Source organism: Metopolophium dirhodum, chromosome 5 (assembly GCF_019925205.1).
Source record: "Metopolophium dirhodum isolate CAU chromosome 5, ASM1992520v1, whole genome shotgun sequence".
Lineage (NCBI taxonomy): Eukaryota > Metazoa > Arthropoda > Insecta > Hemiptera > Aphididae > Metopolophium > Metopolophium dirhodum.
In genome coordinates this window covers 20323033-20342251 of record NC_083564.1, presented here as the reverse complement: position 1 = coordinate 20342251, position 19219 = coordinate 20323033, and the positions used below count along the sequence as shown (strand labels likewise).

The 19219-nt window shown below is 28.9% G+C and overlaps 3 protein-coding genes across 3 annotated transcripts; all 3 read left to right on the top strand.

Annotated features, from left to right (window-relative positions):
• The first annotated feature begins 772 nt into the window (after positions 1 to 772).
• Positions 773 to 1393, top strand: LOC132945632 (uncharacterized). The gene has a single exon (XM_061015402.1). It carries the CDS (start codon positions 773 to 775, stop codon positions 1391 to 1393), a length of 621 nt encoding a protein of 206 aa, XP_060871385.1.
• A 3-nt stretch (positions 1394 to 1396) lies between these two features.
• LOC132945630 (uncharacterized) lies at positions 1397 to 3903 on the top strand. The gene is made up of 2 exons (XM_061015401.1): positions 1397 to 1892; positions 3884 to 3903. The coding sequence occupies exons 1-2, from the start codon at positions 1397 to 1399 to the stop codon at positions 3901 to 3903; spliced, it is 516 nt and encodes a 171-aa protein (XP_060871384.1).
• A 5127-nt stretch (positions 3904 to 9030) lies between these two features.
• On the top strand, positions 9031 to 18193 carry LOC132944984 (zinc finger protein 664-like). Its single transcript, XM_061014564.1, has 7 exons — positions 9031 to 9085; positions 9409 to 9536; positions 9592 to 9773; positions 9839 to 10113; positions 14650 to 14725; positions 14794 to 14883; positions 16779 to 18193. Exons 5-7 carry the CDS (start codon positions 14679 to 14681, stop codon positions 17842 to 17844), a joined length of 1203 nt encoding a protein of 400 aa, XP_060870547.1. The 5' UTR covers positions 9031 to 9085; positions 9409 to 9536; positions 9592 to 9773; positions 9839 to 10113; positions 14650 to 14678; the 3' UTR covers positions 17845 to 18193.
• Positions 18194 to 19219: the final 1026 nt, after the last annotated feature.

Here is a 19219-nt window from a genome sequence, read left to right as displayed (position 1 = left end):
GCGCCAGAATGTAAGACGGAGATCGAGAGTTCAAATCTCTCCAAAGCCTTTTTTCAATATTTATTGATAGAAAAAAAAATATATATGTTGGTAGTGATAACTTGATAACAGATATATGATAACATGTCTTGGTCATGTAGGCGGTCATTGTGTATTTCATTCATCTATATACGTTAAGAATCCAATTAAAAGTATATCAGGTCTGAGGTCTAGTGGGTTAAGGCGTCAGCGCTTTAACTCGGGGGTCGTGGGTTCGATCCCACCAATCTTTTTTTCAATATTTATTTAATGAGAAAAAGCTTACAATAATATGTACAATAATATACACAATAATATGGTGTGTACAATAATATGGTATTTCGGCCACGTGATGACCAGGAAACGGGGTTGGCCAGCAGGTGGGGTGGGGAGGGCCAGCAAGGATCAGGGGTTGAGAAGGTGTATGAGGTGGGGTGGGGTAAATATACGTCGCGTACGTTTGCGATCGGGCGGCGGTGATGACGAGGGTGAATGGCGAGGGTGAGGGCGAGGGCGAGTGGATCAGCAAGGATCAGCGGATCAGGGGGCGAGTGGATCAGCAAGGATCAGTGGATCAGGGGGCGAGCCTTCTGAACTCTCTATTATATACTACTATCAATATAAAAAGAGCTACAATCAAAAAACCCATCAGTATTATATCTACAGTCAAGAAGTCAACATCCAAACCGAAAAAACCCGAAACCAAACTCACGAAAAATAATTTAAATTTTCTTCGTTCCTTGAAAATTTAATCATGGATGACTCGTATTTAGACGTAGCAGCCGGCTATGTCGACGAGTGTAAAATAACACAAAATAATTATCATTCGTTCACCCCATATTCAAACATGTCTTTTTCTAATAACGATGAAATTAGAATAAGTGTTTTAAACATGGATTCTTACACTTTTCCGTGTGAGAGTTATCTGTACATCGAGGGAAAAGTAAATAAACCTACCGATGCTGTTGGAGACGTTAGTTTTTCGAATAATGGATTGGCGTTTTTATTCTCCGAAATGCGATACGAGATAAACGAAGTAGAAGTACAGAAAATAAAATCATCCCGATTTTCATCTTGTTTGAAAGGTTGCTGTTCATATACTCCAAACGACTTGAACACGCCTGAGAATGCGGCTTGGGGGTCGTCGTTGTGTGGTAACGAAAATAATAAACATTTCATGGCCAACAATGTGTTTACCGGCTGCGTTCCACTGAAACATCTATTTGGATTTTTTGAAGATTACAAAAAAATATTACTTAATTGTAATCAACAATTGATTTTGAATCTCTCGTCAACCGATTTTGACACATTACACCTTACTGATAACTCTGAGAAAAATAAAAAAATTACAGTTGAACTGACTAAGATATTATGAAAGATGCCTATTATCAAAGTTAGTGATAAAGAAAAGTTAAGACTGTTAAAAATATTGGATTCTCGTAAAACGTTATCGTGCGCGTTCAGAACCTGGGATCTCTGCGAATATCCAGTGCTACCTAAAAATACTTTACATTCGTGGACTGTAAAGTCTAGCAATTTACTCGAAAAACCTAGATTTGTATTGATTGGATTTCAAACAGATCGAAAAAATAATATAACACTCGATGCCGGTCGATTCGACCACTGTAGATTGAAAAATCTTAAGGTATACTTAAATTCTGAAGCGTATCCGTACGAAGATTTTCGAGCAGACTTCCAAAACAAACAAACGTCGATACTGTATAAAGCTTACACAGATTTTCAAAAATCGTACTACGAAAGAGACTACTGCGAGCCGTTACTGTCAAAACATATTTATCAAAACCATGTACCAATCGCCGTTGTCGATCTATCGCATCAAAACGACAATGTGAAGTCGTCAACCGTGGACCTACGTATTGAATTTGAGACTGATATTACCATACCTGAAAAGACTGCAGCTTATTGTCTCATCTTACACGACCAAATTATAACTTATAATCCATTTAATTGAAAGAAAATTGTAAATAGTTTGTAAAATAAAAATTCTTTTTTTTAAATATCATGTTTTTTCTTTTTATTATATAATAAAATGTCATATTACAATAAGCCTTTAAGGTGATTGTGAATTTGTGAATCATTAATCATAATATTTAAAGTACAGGTTTATAAATTAATTTAGATTTAAATTTCAAATAATATTACACTACATCAATACATTAGGTATACCTAATTGTCCACAAGGTGCCCATTGATTAAATATACATTCTTTTTTTATTGTAAAAATAAGCTGTAAATTTTTCTAGATAATTTTTGTATGTTTAATCTACATAGTACTATAAGTGCTATTTCAGTTGTTGAAACCCTGAAGGGTTATACATAAGAGTCAGACTCGCGCACGAAGGGTTTTGTACCATCATCTATAACATGTTTGCAACACTGCTTATATTATCGTGGGTCTAGAATGAAAAGGTTCTAAATCGTTTTTATGAAATTATCCAGAAGAGCAATTTTAGTAAAAATATTTTACTCCTGGATCAATATTTTGTTTAAATTAAAGTTCTAAGGCATGTAGTAACTTGTGTAGTTTAATTCACATCATTATAATAATAATTTGCTGTATTGGTTGGTAATTCAATTAATAAAATACAAATTATAAATTGTTTAGTATGAAAAGGTTCTACAATATTAGAACCTTTTCATACTAAAATAAAAAACAAATATTATTAATTAGAACTTTTTCATTTTTAACTGTTATTTGTATTTTTGTTAAAAGAATCCTTTCTCATTGCTACCAACCTTCTAACACAAAAAAATGTAATAATAATAATCTGTATCTCGATTGTAAAATTCTCTTGAATAGATATGAATAAAATAAATGCAATTAATAATTATTCGATAGTGCTTAGTATAATATTTATTAATTTATACTATTTTATAGATTGTAATGATTGTATTATTTACTGATATAAGTAAGTCTGAAGAGAAAATGTTGTAAATTTTTATCTTAAGTTCTGTACCACAGAAGTCAAGTAACGCAAGTCACAAAAAGCAAATTTTACAGGAGAGACAAAACAAAAATATTTGTTGCAATACCTTTAAAAAGATCACAAAAAGCATATTCTGGTTATATAATTAACTCAACATTTCACAAAATGGACTTGCGTTAGTTGTCTTCTGTGGTACAGAGTTGTATCTAATATTTTAATTTCATTGACCATTTCACTGCTAAGTTAATGTACCTACCTAAATTTGTAACTATTAGATAATTTTAAAAACAACTCAAGAGTATTTGGGAAGGTTCTTATTAGTTCTGAATAAAGATAGAATGTTAATTGCTTTAGCATATTTCAATGTATTTACATAAATGTTCATAATACCATAGTATGCGAATAGGCACTAACCTTACCTATACGTTACATAAATATAGTCTTACACAAACGATTAAACAAATAAAAGACAATACAAAGGTAGTCTGTTATAAAAAAAATATTTTGAATAGGTGGGCTCCAATTAATTATTTAACACAATTTATAATACTAGATAGTATAAAAATAGTTTTGATTCATAAGTTCGGTATAATTCGACTACAACTTTTTCTATTCAAATTGTTAAAATGTATTGATGTAAGTTTATTGTATTACAATTGTACGAGCCAGTCATTGAAGTAAGTTATTGTTTGATTGTATTAGTTATAAGTTAATTTTTTTGAAAACATTTTCAGTCAATATAATTAATTTTAATAAAATGAAATCAAGTACAATAATCTTTTAAAATTAAGTACTTATTCATATTTTTAATTATTCACTCAGTTACTGGTAAATGTTTTGAACTTCAAAAAAAAAGAAAGATGCATTTGTGTGAACGGCTAAAATTGTGTATAAATTATGTATTTATACTTATTAAGAGACATCTGTAAGACAATAAAGGGTTTTTTTTAGTGTTAACTTTCACTAAAGATCTCACAAATGACAATGGTGACCAAATATAAATTTTTTGATATGTTTCTCTATCTGTGAATGTGCATTATCCACTTCTTGGATGCGCGAGTGGCCTGGAACTGAATACTTCATTGTAACAGATTTTATCCTGGGATTTTTCAACATAAACCCAATAATAGCCGTTGACATTATTTTATTTCTATTTTGTGGCACACAGCTATTAGACCACGTTACAATGTTTAGTATATCCAAATGATTATCAACAATATATTGTAATATCTTAATAAACGCATTTTCAAGGTTATTGCCCGATCTACCAACAATTGTTGCACAATATATAGTATTGGAAGTAGACAAATGGGCTGTATAGTTATAAACATTTAATTTTCTTTTATAAAACGCTGGGCCGACATTTGTTTTTGGAAGTGTGATTACATTTTGCAAGTCAAAACAAACAACTACATTTTCTTGATCACATCTATTTTTGTCTTCATCTCTTTCCAATCTCATAGTATCTTTTTTAAGTATATGTTCTTTATGCTGCCATTGTTTATTATTAGATACTTTAAATTCCTCACATGTAGCACATAAATCATTTTTAGGACGGAAAAATCCATAGTTGAAATTACAATTAAATAATGATCTATACAGGTGAGCTTTTACTGGCGTTCTAGAGTTCTCATCCATAAAGCATTTATTTGTATATTGATTGTACATTTTTGATATGTTAAACTCAGAATCTAAATATTACTTTTTTGTATCATGTCGGCAATAATGTGGTTCAACAGTAGGAAAACTAGATATAGTCCTCTGCTTTAATATGACTAGTTGTATTCTTGCCTCGCTTTTCATCAGGTGGAGTTAATGATAATGGTGGGTTTATTGTAGAATGACAATTATAAATAACCTTTTGGCTACTACATAATGTGTTTAAGAAATATTTTTTGCAGACTCTAATCAATAATGTATCGGTTTTGTAAAAATTATACCGGTAAAATGTTGTCCTTTCATTTTTTTTTACTTTTTGAAGTAATTAAGGATGTATAGTTAAGTATAAATCCAAGTTTATCTTTTCTGCTGAGACTATAGTATAAATCATGAATACTCATGATTTCATCTCGATCAAAATTAACTAAACAAATATAGGCACAACTATTACAAAACCTTAGAAAGATTACAATTTTGGCTGGAATTATTTCGCCTGTTTTAGATACATGTTCAAGTCCTTTTTCAGTCAAATCTTTATTGATTGACTGTTTCCAATTTTTGGGATTTCTTTGTTTTTTTCTTGTCAACTTTTTATCCATTTTGATAGGTGACTTTTTACTACTCAGTGGCATAATTAGGAATTTGTCATGGGGGATATACATTTTTTTACACACAAAATATTAAATTTTCAAGTACATTGGTGAGTATATAATATAATATATAATATTATGAAGGCTCTGGGGGGGGGGGGATCTATCCCGCTCATCACCCCTTAATAACGCCCCTGATTCTACTCATAAAAAACATAACAAAAAACACAAAATATATGATTTTATATCAAAAAGTATAGCTAGGCACTGGTAGAATTATTTTAGCTTAAGTTGGAACTATGTTTGATTAAAATAAATTATAATTGTAATTTGTAGTGTAATATTACCTTGAAACGTTTGTTGAATGTTCATCAATTAAACCATAAGAAATGTGAGTATGTACTTTCTGAGGAGATTCACTTTTAGAGTCCTTCCAATCTTGTAACTCATTTATAATTTCAATATAATTTTGTGAATCTCTAGAGTCTTGAAGTTAACTAGGAATACAATAACAAATCAATTTTTAAGCATAATTTAACTACTTCAAAATTAACACAAGCCAAAAAAATTGATTTTTGTAATAAAAATATTAAAATGTATACTACTGTTAAAATGATGACAAAATATACCAATATTTGTTACAGATGATAAAAATTTAAACTATGTTTGATTCGAAAAAATTATTATAGTTTAACGTTACCTTAAAATATTTGTTGAATGTTCATCAATTAAATCATTAGAAATTTGAGTATGTACTTTTTGAGGAGATTCACTTTTGAAGCCCATCAAATCTTGTAATTATTTATACTTTCAATGTCATTTTGTGTATTTTTATTGTCTTGAAATAAACTATGAGCCTTGGGTCTCAAAATTCTTAATTATAAATGATTTTTGGGCTAGGTATAAAGGAACCAATTTAATATATTTTCTAAACAATGACTTGCAAAGGACTCATATTATTTATAATTTGAAAAACTATAATAAATAAGCTGAAAAGTACGTACCTTTTACACACTAATGGTTTTGGTTCACATGGTTTTAACCAGTCATGAACGTAATTGTTAAGTTGATTTTTTTCATGATTTAATCCGACACTATCTTCCTTTAAAGATCTGAATTATTAAAAAATAATAATAATTAATATGCATGAAATTCAAAAAACTTGTTATTGATTTCAAAATCAAACTTACCGATCAACGAACACCATTTTGAATGGAAAATACTCTTTGTCTTTGTCCGAATCATATTGTTCCGAAGAAGAACTTGTTGAAGAAACTGATTTAACTGAGGATAATAATTGTTTCCTTTTAGTTAATTCTAATAACTTATTAGACCAACGTCTCCTTAATACGTTTTCCATTTTAACGTGTCACGTGTTGTCAAAACTCAGAACATTATTATAATAAGCCAATAATTCATTAGTCTTACTCTTTAAACAAATTATTTACTATGAATTATGAGTACTATAACTATACAGAAAGTACAAACAAACAATAAAATTCGCATGCTGGCATGGTACATGGCAGCGTGGTTTAGTGATAACCAAATCACGTGACGTATGCTAAATGTATATACAGACATAGTCAATAGTCGATATTTTTTTTTTTCATATAAAAATAATCAGTTATAAATTTAATAATAAGAGTATAATAATAATAATAATAATAATAATACGATTTTAAGAATTACATTTGATGACTAGCACAAAAACGTGGTCCCATTGATTGCAAATAGTCATTCATTGATATTTTGTTGTTCTTAAATTTTTCCCAAGTATCCATCATTAATTTAATATTGTTTTCTTGCTCTTTTTCGTAATTTTTTTTTTTCATTACGTTTAATACTATTTATTTTTAAATAGGTTTCAGTTTGAATACCTAATAATATGTTTATTACTTGGAAAGTAGATGGATGCGAGGTATAAAACTGCGAATTATAGTAAATATGAAAAGATTCTGGACCATTAGTTGTTCTAGCTTCTTCGGATGGTTTATCTGCCCATAAAGTTGGTGGAAATTGTGCATCGGCTTTTGAGTAAATAATCGGTAAATCCAAAATTAGACGTAGGAGCATTTTCAATTAAATATAAAAAAGCATTCTCTACTAAATTGGCTGGTAAAAATTCTAAAGCAAAAAATATTTTTAGCCAAACACCCAATTCCGAATTTGATTTATATTCATTTAGTAGCTGACTATCTTTTTGAATATATCTAAACCAAGCTTGATTTAAATGAAACCTACATGCCAGAATTCTGCAGTTCGGGAAAATTTCTTTAACAGTGTTATGTGTACTTTTTTCAAAATCGAAATGAAAAGTTGATTGAGCTAAAGATAGTTGTAAATTTATACCGGTTAATTTCAAACACAATTCTACAATTGTAAGCCACATATCTATATATGTTTGAGTTGATTTTGAAGTCAAAAAACAATATACTATAAGTATATAAAATCCATTTTGTAATATATGAATAGTATAAAGTTGTTTATAATGTTAGGGGGAATGTGAAAACGTCCTATCGGCGAATATGTGAGAACTTCGACTTAATATTTTAAGATTAGTAGTACAAGTAAACATTACCGGACTTGAAATTGTTTCCATATGACAAAACAACTTACCAGTATTACTTATTATATTTTCGCGTCTATCAAATATTTGAACTTTTGATTCTTCTACACTTTATGGAATTTTAGGCATACTCTTACGACGGAAATCGTACATACTTTTTCTCCATAACCTCACATCAGAATGCACAAATTCAATATCATTTTCTGCGTTTTGAAGTTCATCTCGAATTATTTTATTCGGCCTTGTTAATAAATCATTCTTACATTTCCTTTTAATACGGGAATTGATAATTTACCTACCGACGATATTTTCAGCAATTACATTGTGGTTAAGATCGTTAAGCATACTAATAACTATTGTCACATCTTTATTAACAAGCAGACATGCAGAACAATTTTTATAGGTACAACGGTATCGGATACTACTACATTTTTTAGTACATTGAATTCCCTGTATTTATGTCCATCGACTAAAATGCATGGCTTACCTTTTTCGGTTTCGAATTTCTTTTGAATTTTCAGTTCCATTTCAATAATTGACCCTATATGTTCTACACTAGAATATACTATAAACGTTCACTTTATACGCGATACAAATTGCGAATGAAACAAAAATACCAATATCCAACGCCGATATGGTGATATCGCTTATTAAGATAATATTATCTTTAAAGGTCTACTATAATTTATTGCTTTACACCGAGTCGACGATTAGATAAAATTATAAAAATAAAAATAAAAATAAAAACCAATGCAGAAAGAAGTTACTCGTTTAATTTGATATAATATAATAATATCGAAAAACAAATAATATTGGGTATTGACTTTAAAATAATTTATAATATATAAGGACAATTGGGAATTAATTATTTATTTTCAATTTATTTGATTAATTATTTTATGTTCTACATAAATTATTATACATAGCATATACATAGTATATAGTATTATAATATGGTACTATATTATTTAATATATACACATATCATTTGGTGCGCAATGGTGTTGTAATTTTAACAGGTAAAAAAGGATCGGGGCGCAATCGTGTTACAAATTTTTTGCGCAATCGTGGTATAATTAGTCGGGTCAAAAAAAGAAAAATTGCACAACCGTGTTGCACCGGTGGTACCCCTGACCTCACTCTAAGCAATGCCGTTGGTTGGCATCACTGCCTGACTTGCCACGTCACCGGTCGGCGTCGCGTCAGCTCGAGCCCGCGCTCACCTCTTCACTTTTTATTCAAGACCGCACACCGATACACTTATTACGCGCTCTTCAACGCTCACGCTCATCTACTCGTCCACGGTAAGACCCATCACATACGCAACGGCTACGACACCACGTTCAGCGTGACACGACCGCCATAGTCAATCGGTTTCGTTCCTTGATCACGATCAAGTCTCACCGCGACCGTCACAGTTAAGTTCTACGACTTTGTACACGCAAACCTCGTGGCATCGGCAGAAACGACCTATCCCTCCGTTACTATCTGTCTTTCGTCATTTTTATTTCAATTTAATAAACTTAATCTGCTAACGCAAGCGTTGTTTTCGTTCATTCACATACGAATACGTTTGAGGCACACGATCAGTCTCGTTAACCTCCACAATATTTTAAACATTAAACAGATAAAAACGCGACGACGACGACGACGACGGTTATACCGACAACTCGGTCAGACGGGATAACGACGACGAAAGGTTAAAATCCTCGACCGGAATTATCACTACGATAACAGCACTACCTACCTATATAAGTAATAAAATAAACAACAACAATAATCATAATAATATAAATAATTATATTTACAGATATTATTGGGCAGATCTCATCGCCATAGAATCGTTTATAAGTACCATACATCAACGCGATCACCACCCAAGAACCCACGTAGTCTTTCGCGTGCTTTTTTTTCGCCACCGCCGCCGATTTTATAGATGAAAAATGTCATCGGCCGTTGTATTTCATCACAGCAGACGACGACCAGACACGGGTAAGTATATCTTAATTTGTTGTTCTATCTATAAGTATTATCTAAGGTGTCAATATTTGATACAGTTTTATAGGATAGGAAGCGAACAAAGGTTAGAGACGGTAGAGTGGAGAGTTTCCAGTTACTGGGTATTACTCGCTAGTCACTACTCATAATTCTATAACTTACAATGGTCAATACCCAGTAGTGAATGGACTGTTCTCCCTCACTGTATATTCGCCCCGCTGCCCCTGAATCCGCCACCGACGGCACACCTGAGAATCGCTGCTCCAGAGTAATCCTGCGCCGACACCGCTGACACAGACGTTGCACACTACGTACCGCCAAGACTTCTGAATAGGTAAGAATTTTTATTAAATTTGTCAAAATCCAGAATATTTGCAAATTATATTGAGTTTTCAGATAGGTACACTTTTACTATGCTGTCTACGTAAAACTATGTACCTATCATAATATACAAATATGTCTTTAAAAAAATTTCTTGTAATACATTGTTAATAACGTGTTCGTTCTTCTTGTAATACTCCGTGTAATACATTGCGTTCCGGGTATGTTTTTTGCTCCACGTGATCTTATATGACATTTAACTTTTATGTGTCCTCTTAAACATTCATTTGTTTGTGTTTGAACACCTTGCACATGTATGTGGATATCTGAAGATCTTGGTATAATTATTTTGAGTGGGGTTAATTGATATAAAATTTACATGTTTAACAACTTTTTAATTTTTTTTTTGTATTAATTAATATTTTTTATTTATGGCTTCGATAAAAACTATGTAACTAAACTTACACAAAATGCGACTAACATTTCAATCAAAAGTAAAAATAGTTGATTACTTTAACAGAAAAAAAAATAATTCAAAACTGCATAATATATTTACATTTTCCCCATACTTTTGGGATAGACGAAAACAACTATTTACCACTGCAAGTGTTTTACTTAACTTACATAAGGGGCAAATTATAATAAATTTAATTTGTTTTCAATTTTTTAGCTAACTTTCAAACCTTGTTAAGCTAGTTTTATTAATACCAAATTTGGGCAATATCTGTAGTAAAAAGTTGTAATTCACAGTATAAAATGCTCCTTGTAAGTCCAAAAATACAGCAATCGCCTTGTTACTGGTATCTAATTCATTAAAAATAAATTGGGCTGTACCAAATAGAGCATCCTCACTGGTCTACATCCATATTGATTACTTTATAACTTTATATTATTGTTTTTCTCTAGGAATGAGATTAATATAATTTTAATTCTTTTTTCGAGTATTTTGGTAGTTAAAGTTAAATAATACAATTTAATTTCAATAATACATTTTATCGATTTAATTGTTATCTTATCTATATCTGCAGCTGTATCATCAGTATATACATATTTGGTACAATCTATAATATGTTATGGTTTGGTTGTATGGGGTAATTCTACTGACACGTATATGCATAAAATTAATGTTATAATAAATTTATTATCGTGATTTACATTGAAAAAACTATATGGATATCATGTTGAAGAATTATAGGTTGATTTAAATATAAAAAATATTTCTAGTTTATAAATTTTTAACTAAAGATCGGATTTATATTCCCTTAAAATACCTAAAATATGATGCAAATATTCTCTAAAAAAACCTTCAAATATTCTCATTATAATCTTTTAAAAATTTAAAAAATATGCTAAAATATACAAAAATAATCAATAAACATCATTATTTGCTTTAATATGCATTTTTAAATTTTTTTTTATCAACATTAGTTTAGTAGTGAGGTATTAAAAGTAAAAATACCTAAAATATGATGCTAGTATTTTCTAATAAAACCTTCAAATATTCTCATTATAATCACTAAAATATGCAAAAATAATCATTATTTGCTTTAATATGCATTTTTAAATTGTTTTTTTCAATATTAGTTTAGTAGTGAGGTAATAATAACCTTTCAAAAGGTTGCTTTTTGGGTCAATAATCTATAATTGGTTTTTTGTTTTGAAATTTAAGATATATCCTAACGATAAATATTTTATATTGCTATCATTTTTTAAATTGTTAACTATGTTGATAACATCGATGTTTTTATTTTTTTTAGAAAATATTTAAAATATAATTTTTTGCAGAGCTTTTGCAGAGCTTTCAGCTTATATCTTCTACATATCGATAAAAAATGTATAAAAAATATTTGACACCTTCTTTAGGATCATTCTTAAGATCATATTTCTGTTTATTAAAGATTACAGTTTTAACGTCATCTTTGTTATTCAAGAAAAATTATAAATGAGTTTCGAGTTAATTTTGGATTGTCTGAAACGCTCTTAAATGTATTCTCATAATAGATCTTTTTTTGCGAATCTCAAGATTTGTGTATAGTTATTTTTATATTTTTTATAGCATTGTTCTTTTTTTGATTTTTGAAATATTTTAGAGATAAGCACTGTTTATGACGGATAGATCATAACAAGGCAGATGACATCTACTCTTTTAATCGGACAGTTTAAGAAGTTTTTTTTTTAGAAGTGGAGGAATTATTAATTTATCATAATATTATGGTTATTGATTTAGTAGAAATTATTTTCTGAAACTCAGAATAACACTCATTCGCGTTGCTTATATTATATACTTCTGTCCATTTTTCTTCATATTGAATTTTTTTAATAGAATCATGACCAATGAGAAAAAGCAATTGTCTTTTATTTGTCATTTTTTTTATAATTTGCTTAATCCTATTATTAAAAACATTAATATCAGTTGAAGGTGATCTATAAATGCATAAAAAAATAATTGGCATACCTGAATTAGTAAAAGTAAGTTTAACGATATTGGTTTCAACAAAAAAATCTACATTATAATTATATCTAACATAAGAAAATCACCATCATTTTTTGAATCTCTAAGCTAAACAAATTTTGACCCTGTATTGCGGGGAAAAGCTATAGTTTTAAAAATAAATTTTTATTGAATTTTGTAAGACTATCGTTAATATATATTTTCTCATCATTCCAATTTGCGTTATTACTCAGTTATTACCTCCGGGACACCCAAGTCTATAATGTGATGATAATAATTTAACATAAATAAATAACAATGTACAGTAAAAATTACAAACAAAATATTTAACGAACTAACAGCCTTATTAGTTTTAAAATACATGAATTAAAATAAGTTTGCGAAGACCATTGATGAACTCTACAAACATAGTATTTATCTAGTTATAAAAAAGTGTCTCTTCCATTCACCCATTATTTGAAACTGCATTTAAAGTGTAATTTTCCGTTGAATACAATTGGTGGCAAATATTTTCCATTACCAAGCCCAACACAGAAATTGATTCTTGGATGGATCCACCTGCAATACGACTTTATAGTTAACTCAATACATTTTAGTCCAGTTGCTTCAAGTTTTGATAAATCTGCAGTTTTAAAACCACTTTCATCGAAATTGAAGAAAAATGTACTGTCAAAAATATTATTATCTATGTAAGACCGTTGTAATTTATCATAAAAATAATAATACTATATCGGGATTCCTTGAATCTTTTATTAGTTTTTGTAATTGTTCTGGTTTTTAAAACTCAGGTTGGGTAACATTTCATAAGTGAATTGTACCAATCATTTCCAGGTGTAATATTTGTAAATAAGGTAGAAATATTATTTTAACAATATATTCTCTTACAAGTTCTTTCTACTGAGTTTTGTCACAATTTCACAAATTCTATAGTTAATATAAACATACTTTTGTTTTTCGTAATTGCGTTCATATTATACAGAGTGATTTATAAAGCATGCTCACACTATTTTCTTATTCAATTTTACATATGTGCGTGTATATAATTATACAAATTCTGATTTTTGAAAACTTTTTTATACCATTTAAGGATTATGTTGTTACAAAACAAACTTCTGTATTTCAAATCCTCTTTTTTACGTTTATTATTCAGCAGATATTTTTTTTTGAGAACATTGATGCATCTTAATTAAAATTTGAACTAGCATTTTTTGAGGTATAGGTTTAGTTTTTTTTTGTAATACCATATTTTAAGGATTATTATCCTTAGTATACACATTTTAATAATTCAACAATTTTGATCAGAAATTTGAAGTAGAATTTTGATTTAGATACATCTATATTTATAAAAATATCGTCTGCTAAATAATTTGAAGTAAATAAGGAATTTCTCATTTGAAAAATAAAAGGTTGTATAGCCACAGGACACTCTTTAATAGTAGTACAAAAAATATCAGGAATTTGAGTATATTATGGTCTTTGGGTATACTTAAAAATTCTAAAAATCAGAATTTGAATAATTAAAGAAAAGACTTTGGTGAGCATTTTTTCACCAAAATGCCAAGTAACTTTTGTATTTTATTATGGGGCTCCTTATAAAACTAATCTATGCGCTTTTGGTGTGCCAGACCGGCACTGGTAATATAACTATCAGAACAACAGCTTACCTAGTTATTCAAATTTCTCTATTATATTATAATTATAATAGAGTTATATATTTTTGTGTTTTCTATTGATACATGATTTGCTATAACAACTGTATAATAAATAAAATTTATCTTTGCAATTTTAAATTTTGAATTTACTTTTGATTTGAATTGAAAATGGCAGTGACGAGCATGACGTGGCAGACCCCACTATTAATGACAATATGACGTTCTTTTATTTTTCAAAAAGCAATTTATGTGATATATTTGTTTTGTTTGTGTACTTGAAATAATGTGTACAACAGGAACTTAATAATTTCAGTTTTTATTGGTTGGTGCCAAAATGTTTGTTGACCAAAAAATACTTTTTACTAAATATTTAGTATGTAATATTGTGTCACCAAATGCTAATTTGTTTTAAAATATACATAATTTTAATGGTTTATGTTCACAGTAATTAAGATACCCTAAGGAGGACATATTATGGAACCATTTAGAAAGTCTATTAATAATTCTGGAGTAAATTCCAAGTAAGCAAATACACTATTAGGTAGTGAAACATTACAAAAGTTTATAATTTATTTACTATTCAAATTAGATGTGATGATCAAGAATTCAATAGAGTTATTAAACAAGAATTAATTGAAGATACAGACAATAATGATGATAATCAATCATCACAATTTAGGTAAGAATTGTATTTACTTCATAATATAATATAAAATTTAATGATACTAACCTAACTGATATGCAACTATATTTAACAATTAAATTGACAGAAATTATAATAGAAATTGAAGCCTACCAATGATAGAATCTTACTATTATTACTAACAAAAGTTATTAATTACTTAGGTTAATTTGTGCTTAGGAGATTGATTAAGAGATCATAACAACAATGTCTAAAATTAGTAAGTGTTAGTCAATTTGTACAGTATGGTATTGAACAATTTATAAAAATTAAATTAATATGACTATAAAACGTATTAACTGATTAGTAACTCCACATCATCGTCTCACATCATCAATCACTCCTCGTCATTGAAAATAAATTTATGAATATTTAGTTAGTATTATTTAGTATTATGTTCCTTTAGGAATATTTAGAATAAGCGATAATAGAAAAAAATATATAAATACATGAAAACTTGGTGGGTGAAGTCACACAATGATAACATTACCCTTACTTGATGATATAATTGTATAATTTACATGACTATCCCTTCCTAGTCTATAATCTATTATTAAGCCAGGATAGTTTAATTTCAAATTTTTTCAAGTTTTACACATTTTGTAATTAAGATAGGTTTACATTTTACAGAATGGAAAATCCAATTATGTCTATGTAAAACTTAATTAATAGGTGAATTAAAATAAATATATTTAGATTTTGGTATATTTAAATTTAACTTATTCTTAAAAAAGTGTTAGATCTATAATTTTCACATGATATTTTATTGTTTGATTTAAGTGATAGGGTTATAACACATTTTTTAAATACTTAAGGAAATGACCAATTAAATACTAATAAAGATTATTAAAAATCAACAATTACGGTATAGAAATAGATTTAGAAATTTTCTTATGAATGTAATTTGTCAAACCATTCTCATAAAAATAATTATTGTTTTTAATCTTATCAATATACTACTTTATCTCTTCATTACTAATTGGATTAAGAAAAATACTACCATTGCTATTTCCTTGGTCATTAAAATGGACTATATCAGAATTTATGTTCTTTTTCAATTTTATTTGTATCAATATAATTAACGATTATGTGGTCAATACGCGTTTGAGAATAGTTAATGACTATTATAAATAATTAATAGATAATCATTACTTATTTTTGAGTTTTTCTTAATATTCTCTATATTAATATCTCTACAGATAATATATATACGTTTTTCCACTCAATCGAGATAAGAATATTCTAAATTAATAATTATTAATAATTCTAAATTATCATTGGCTGATCTATAAATAAAAAATATAAAAAATAAACCATTATTCATCTTAAGAGTATGTCCTAATGAATTGCAATTAGACCTATTTTTCAACTGTTATTATGCGTAATGATTCTCTGAGCAATACAGTTACACAATCATATTTAATTGCTGTTCCTAATGAATATAACCTTTTTTATAACCATTAAATTTAAATTCTAAATCATTCAGAATCCAGGTTTCACGTAAAACATTTTGGCAGGACTCATTTTGCCGTAACCGCTACCGCCGCAGTGTGTAACTTTATAAGACTATTAATTCATTGCAATGTGCTTTAATACTACTTTTTATAGTTTGAATAACTTAATCACTACCATTAGACAACGACATTGTGTGGTGAACCATATTAATCGTAGGAGCAAATTATAATAAAAAATATGTATCTATCCTTTCACCAACTCATAACATCAGGCTTTTAAGATTTTTAAAAGGCTATGCATTGAACTAAATTAATATATTCTCTGACGCCTGATAAAATTTAATATAAATAAGTTTAAATAATAGATAATGTGCATAATTATCAAACTTTCCATTACAATCTGCATTATAATCATTTTCGAAATTATTTTCATTTTAGAGTTAAAAGCGAATTTGAAGGAGATATAAATAAAGATCATACCAAAATAAAAATCGAAAAGGATTTGAACGATGGTTATGTATTGGAAGGAACAGTTAAAACCGAATTCAACTCTTCAGAACTAATTATTCAATTGAATTCGGACACGACATCGAAATCAATTAACTCAAATGCACTCTTCACAAGACGTCCAAATATTCATACCAGCGGAAGAAAAAACTTGTTTTTTTGTGACAAATGTAAAAAGTCGTACTTTACCAAATCATTTTTGATTAAACATATATTGCGATGTACGGGAAAGCTCTATAAAACTGATGTACATGATGAAGGTGTTTCTCAAGCAAAAGATTTAATGAACCATAAAAGGACAAGGTATACTGGATTAAAGCCTTATGTATGTAATATATGCGATAAAAATTTTCATAAACTATCACTTTTAACAGTGCATTCAAGAAAACATAGTGGTGTTAAGCCATTTGAATGTGATATCTGTAATAAAGCGTTTTCTCAAGCTGGAAATTTAAAAGCCCATAAAATCACACATATTAAAGTTAAGGCATTTCAATGTGCTATCTGTAATAAAGCGTTTTCGCAAAAAGGAGATTTAAAAAGGCATATAAGTACACATACTGGAGATAAACCATATAAATGTGATACCTGCTACAAAGGGTTTTCTCAAGCACCAAATTTAAAAAGGCATAAAATGACACATACTAGAATTAAGCCATTTCAATGTGATATCTGTAATAAATCGTTTTCGCAAAAAGCAGATTTAAAAAAGCATATAAGGACACATACTGGTGATAAACCATATGCATGTAATAACTGTGATAAAAGGTTTACTCAAGCAGGAAGTTTAAAAATCCATAAAAATACACATACTGGATACAAACCATATGAATGTGATTCCTGCGATAAAAGGTTTTATCAACCAGAAGATTTAAAAAGGCACAAAAGGACACACAGTGGAGATAAACCATATGCGTGTGATATCTGTGATAAAAGGTTTACTCAAGCAGGAAGTTTAAAAATCCATGCAAGGAAACATACCATTAAAAGGCTTTAAAAATGCACATTTCTTCGTCAGGTTTTGATAAGACCATAAACTACTCATTTTTTATGTATTAAAAATAATTTAATCCATGATAATGTAAAACAATGTAAGTATAATCATCACTGTACTTTTAAAAGATAAATTTTTGTATATTATGTTCTCTGCTAATTCACAGTTATATTCCTTTTTTTCTCCAGTAGCGCTATTATAGATAATTTTTTATGTTATTTATAATTATTAATAAAAAAATGTCTTTTTATGTCCATCATTTTAAAATTAAATGTGTAACATCGCAGAATTTTTGGCCTTCATTATCATTAATTTTTATTATAATTTATAACTATTATTATCTTATACCTATACAGATAATATGTGGACCATACCTACATGATTCAACTAAAAAATTGAATGTACTTTTTTATGCAACACAAAAATAAACAAACATTAACAATTCAAATTACATTTAAGTTGTCAGTCCTAAGTCTAAATAAATTTGGAAAAGAGTTTGTATTCGACGTAATTTTTTTTCGTTTTGGAATTTACGCACAGGTGTAATTTTTTTCGTGTGGGAACTTACGTATGCATACCTGGGTGTGATTTTTACCTGCTATATCGTGTGGGAACTTACATTCGCCCATTCATGTAATCATGTTACCTTTTTATCTATAGTTGGGTGGTTCCTAAATAATAAAGATGTCAGGTTATATAATAAATATTAAGAAACACATTTTCGACGTACTTATCACGATAGTGTGACAATGCGATGTCGACGTCGATAATAAATATTGAGAACTGAGGTAATTACGAAAGGCGAGACGTGTCTCATAGCGTACATAGTAAGCTCCACTCACATTAGGTTTCTTCCCGTACATGTGCGCTCATATTTGAGAGTCATTGCGTCGCAACGTCTATAAAATTTAGATATAATACCATTCTTGGAATGACCTGTATCGCCAGCTCGTACGCACGGCTATATCGCTTGCTTCTAATCTATTTCAAGAATTCTATAACTGTATAACAAAACACTAGAAAACCGATTTTAACAAATACTGAAACATACGTCATATATTTTATATAATATAATAAAATAAATTCACATTTTTAAATATTTTATAAAACAAAATAATAATCATTTATTTGTCCCGTGCTCTAATTTTTAAGTGGTGGAACGTTGTCTCTGTGTCTCCCATGACGCTTCGCCACTGTATATAATATCTTGATGTTGCGTACGACGTGGACACTGTGTAATTGTTGGTACGACGTTGGGTAAACAAGAGAGTTGCCGCCGGCAGCCGGTACTCGCTTTTTTTTTTTTCATTTAGGTAAGACAAAGTATTTATTGTTTAAATAAATATTTATGTGTAAATACTTGTATTCTTAGAGGATA